We start from the raw sequence: 5,004 nt of genomic DNA on the forward strand, positions 1-5,004 counted from the left end.
AGGAAACTTGCAGTGGGCAAAGCATCTTTCCCCAACACATCTAGTTTTCTCACATTGTGCTACACAAGCCCTAAAATTAAAAACATTCCATAATGTAAACTACTTAAATGTCAAATTCTAATAATCAGGAATAAATTAATCTCAAGTTAGAGAGCAAAGAGTGTGGCATGATGCAATCCATAAGAACACGCACACCTGCCCCATTTCAAATTATACAAAGAACTAAGGTGTGACTCAATCGCTTTATTCCTTTATCTTTTTATTCTTTTTTCTCTCTTGTTTTGGATGGCATTGAAAAAGCAAAATGCTCAACTCCCCCACACTATAATGATATATGTGCACTTCTCCTTTAAAATATAGTTCCCTCAAATGATTAGACAAAGGATACTTTTTGGCTTACTTTGGATAGAAAATACAAGGTGCTGATGACCACCACAAATTCCGAGCAAATTGGCAACATCGAAAGACTTAGAGCCTAGAAAACTCATCAATGATCCACATAAAGTACTCACTTGATAATATAGACAAAAAGTAGCTATGGTGTTGAGAGAAGGTCATATCACCTACCTAATGCAATTACCTTAGTACTGAAACTTTAAGCAGAGTCTAAATAGATTCATGGAATTCTTTGTTCAATTAAAAAAGAAAAAGGAAAAATGAAAAAGGATTAAATCTATAGAAGTTTTTGGCAGTAGAGTGCAGCCTGCAGCCAATTAGAAGACACAATGTTAGACAATTATATAAATACCACCAAGTCTTCTATTATGCTTTAATTCAAAAAGACTAATCCAATGCTTAGTGTCTCATAGGGTATTGGTTAATGGATATTATATCTATATAAAGATAGAAAATCACAAAAAAAGGCATATTTAAATGAGCTAGTTTTAATTTTATCTAATTGATGACCAAATAACTGACTATCCTCTAAAGTAGTTGTTAATTTCAGTAAGGCGCTAATCTTGATAACCTATCACCTCAAGTAACATGCGCAACTTTGAGTGCCTTGCCTTAGGGGTTCTAGGGCATTTTATATAACACCTTGTCTCACCACACAAGCATCTAAGTACCTGTCAGATTTCTTTTGACTAAAATGATGTGTAAATAACTTGGTATTCTTCTCTCATTAAAATTAAAACCCGTAAATCTAAAAGAATTAATACTAATGACTTAATTCACTAACGTAAACAATTGCAACCAAAAAAGACTTTGATATAGTGACCAACATAAATTTGCATTAGACTTCAGTGGAAATTACTCTTGATCTAGCCAAGGGCCATGCTATCAACATTGCATCACCTTAATTAGCATCCTTTAACCATTAATTTCTTTATTTTGCAATAAAATTTTCATATCTGTAGATGTGCATTTCCTACCTTTTATTGTACTTAAAGCTGGTCGCCTGTACATCTTCAGTGTTTAACATGAAACCTTATTATAAAAAACATTACCATTCTTAATCTTACCAATAACCCATACAAAGAAGGTAACCATAAGTGATGCAAGACAAACTTTTTAGGACTTGCATCAAGAACATATAAAAAGAACACCAAAAACTAATAGTCGACGAAGTTCCTTTCTCAGCTTTTAAGGTAGCAACTTAAAGGCATCACATATTTGTATCCTATTGCAATCCTTCTATGAAAGACCTGTTTTTAAGCCCATGAACAGTATAATAAAACAATTACCAAAATACATGCCCATTCCAATCTAACAACTAAGTAATATACATGCTTATTGTTATAGACATTGTAAGTCCCAAACTTTATAAGACTAGATAACAACTTGAGATCCCTCAGTATCAATGTCGAAAATCAATAACAAAGTATAGTTTGTGTTGAAAAGAATAGTAACTCATTCAATTTCCCTAAGATAATTGGAAATTGAATTTTTTTTCTAGTATGCAGCTAATTTATATAATCCCTAAGCTACAGGTGTAACATCCATACAATAAAAAAAATCAAAAAGCAAATGAAATGAATTATGAGTGATGGGGGAAAAAGGAAAAGAAAGACAAACCTATAACGTGGATCAGGATCACTAGCACTAGCATCCAAGACTCTAACAAGAAATGAAAGCACTAGAAATAAGGCTATCGAATAACAATCTATCATCATCTGATTGGAAAAGTATCGTTAAAAAAGAAACAAATGTTAGTAACTGAAAGAAATTAAGTAATGAGAGCTTATAAAAAGTTGACGGGCGAGTTTAATATCTAGGTTGTTTTATTTATAAAGAAAGATAAGATGAAAAACATTAAGAAAGTTTTGTAAGATCAAGAAGGGTCTAACAAAATGAAGAATATGAGTAAAATATTGTAAATTTCATTTTTCTACTTTCACCTTTTCTTTGGAGAATCTAGTTGGCCTGCGTGGGAGGTTGCAAAGTTGAATTTTGAACAACAAAGAATATGAGAAATGAAGAAAATTGGCTTCTTTGGACTATCAAATTGGCTTCAGCGAAGAGGGAGACAGAAGGGAAGGTTTGAATGGGTTTGAAAGTGTTAGTTTGACAAGTTAGGTTTAATCCTACTTTTATTGGGTTTGCAATGAAGGGATGTTTGGGCCCAATCCTATGTTTTGGGCTTATCTTACAAGGCATGATATTTGTTTTATGGTTAATGTTTTAACCTCCTGCATCAAATCCAATTGGGTAGTGCTACCAAGGTAGCAACATGCTTTCAAGAAAGCCATTATTGTCCAATCTTTCATATTTATGTATATACGAAAATATCTTAAATCTTATATTAGTAAGAGATGAGAGACATATCTTTTGAGTTAGAAGTATGAGGACATAACAAATGGTAGCAAAACTTACCAACCTAACCCTTTATTAATGTTTGGTCTAGTGATTGCTTAACCAAAAAAATTTATTATGTGGATTGGTCATATGCTTGTGCTCCGAAAAAAAAAAAGAGGTTTAGACATTGTGGATCTACATATTAAAAGTCAATCATTCCTCTACAAATGGATTTGGCATTTTGGTGAAGAAATGGACTCTTTTTGGAGACATTTCATTGGTGATCGGTATGGATCGGATCTTACTTCTTTTGTTCCTTCGAATTGCCACCCTAAGAAGATGTCTCTTACTTGGAAGAACATTGTTAGTCCTTTATGGGATGCCTTTTAGTTTTCTAATTTGATTAATGCTGGCAGTAGTTTGCTGCCAAGCAAGGGTAATTGTATTAATTTTTAGAATGATATTTGGATTGAGAATATTATTTTTAGAGTTGTCTTCCCTTGTATTTATACTTTGTCTTGCAATAAAATGGTGCCTTGATTGATTTTGTTTCTTAGATTGATGATGTTTGGCATTGGAAAATTCCTTTAAGAAGGAATTTATTTAATTGGGAAAAAAAGCAATGGAGTCTTCTTCTAGAGCTTTTAAGTAATATTTTTGTTGACAAAGAGATATCTGATAAGATTATATGGAACCATAGCTCCAATGGTGGCTATTCACTTAAATCTTTTTATAAGCTTGTTGTTAGGTTCATCAGCATGGATTAACATCTATGGAAAATGATTTAAGCTAACCTTGCTCCTTATAAAGTGGAGGTTCTTTGTTGGCACGCATTAAAGGGTTGAATGGTTGTTGGAGCAGAACTTGCTAGAAGGGTTCTCTTTAATAGTATTGCTACCTTATGTGCCATTCTTAACAAAGATATTGAAACGATCGATCATCTTTTTTTGCAATGCTACGACTCATGGAGATTATGGAATTTTTGGATCAAATATTGGGATCTTAATTTGGTACTCCTCAATAATATGAGATCTTTTCTTGTTGTTTAGAATGGTGTCATTACTAATAAAAAAAGTGATTCAATTTGGCATATGGCTTCTTCACCATCATGTGGATAATTTGGCATTCTATGAATGACCTTATCTTTAAAGCTAAAACTTTTTGACACTTTTCAAAATTTTGAGACTATTAAATTCAAAATTGGATGGTGGATTAGGGCTAAGTGACTGTCGAAAAATTTTTCTGTTCTTGATGTTGTAAGAGAACGACCTTGGCTAAAGCTCCTTTGACACAGAAAAAAAAACCCCCATGATTGATTAGGTTAGACCATGTTTTGACAGCATAAAATTTAATGTTGATGGAGCTACGAGAGGCTCCCTAGGGTCTACTGGTATTGGGGCCGCTTTCAGAGACAATGATGGTAATATTAAAATCCTTTTCTCTAAGTCTGTGGGCATTATGGACTTTAATCTTGCTAAAGTTTATGCTATGAGGAAACCTTTCTTCTCTTCGCTACTTCCTCTAGGGTTAGCTCTCATGAGTTCATTGTGGAATCTAACTCCTTCATGTTGTTAAATGGACAAATGACCCTTCTTTTGCTCCATGGTGAATAAGGAATATTTTGTGCTTGATCAACTCTTTGAAGTCTAAAATTTTCTAATGGTTAGTTGTTCATATTCCGCGATCTACAAATCATTTTGCCGATTGTCTTGCTAAAGATGGTGTGGAGTGTCTAGAGGATCTTGTTGAGATTTTCATCTAACCTCTTTTTCTTTGATTTTGTTCTTGTGGTGTTGGTTCTATTTTTTGATCTGTTTCTTTTGCTTTGACCCTTCTGTTCTTGTCTCTTGTGGCTTTTGCTTTGTTTGATTTTGCCGTTGCTATATTTTTTCTTTTATGCTACTGATTGCGTTTGTAACTTTTTCTTCTTGTCTTGTTCTTAGGTATCGTGTTTTTCTTTTAAGAGATTGCTATTTATTAGCAGTTTCCTTCATTAATTAAAATTCACCATTTAAAAAAAAACCCTTTATTGATGTAAGATCTTCCATGAGAGATATCAGGATCAAGATAGGCTTCAACTAACGTGAGTCTCTCTGTGTGACAAATAGTATTAGAGTCTAACCAATCCTTCATTGATGTAAGACCTCACATTAGACATATTAAGGGCCTGGACTAAGGTGGGTCCTCTCCTTTATGGGTGAAAGAACCAGTGCAACGAGGGTTATGTATTATTAGATAGGATAAAATGTCACAAATCTTACATTAATA

The 5,004-nt window shown here is 33.3% G+C and overlaps 1 protein-coding gene across 1 annotated transcript in view; it reads left to right on the top strand.

Annotated features, from left to right (window-relative positions):
• Nucleotides 1–1,420, top strand: part of LOC149526982 (uncharacterized) — an 8,759-nt gene extending 7,339 nt beyond the window's left edge. The window contains exon 4 of the mRNA XM_089784109.1: nucleotides 1,359–1,420. Within this exon, the coding sequence (XP_089640235.1) occupies nucleotides 1,359–1,420 (62 nt within the window). The remainder of the gene's footprint in view (nucleotides 1–1,358) is intronic.
• The last annotated feature ends 3,584 nt before the right edge of the window (nucleotides 1,421–5,004 follow it).

Source organism: Theobroma umbraticum, unplaced genomic scaffold (genome assembly GCF_002168275.2).
Source record: "Theobroma umbraticum cultivar Fairchild unplaced genomic scaffold, ASM216827v3 scaffold_67.0, whole genome shotgun sequence".
Lineage (NCBI taxonomy): Eukaryota > Viridiplantae > Streptophyta > Magnoliopsida > Malvales > Malvaceae > Theobroma > Theobroma umbraticum.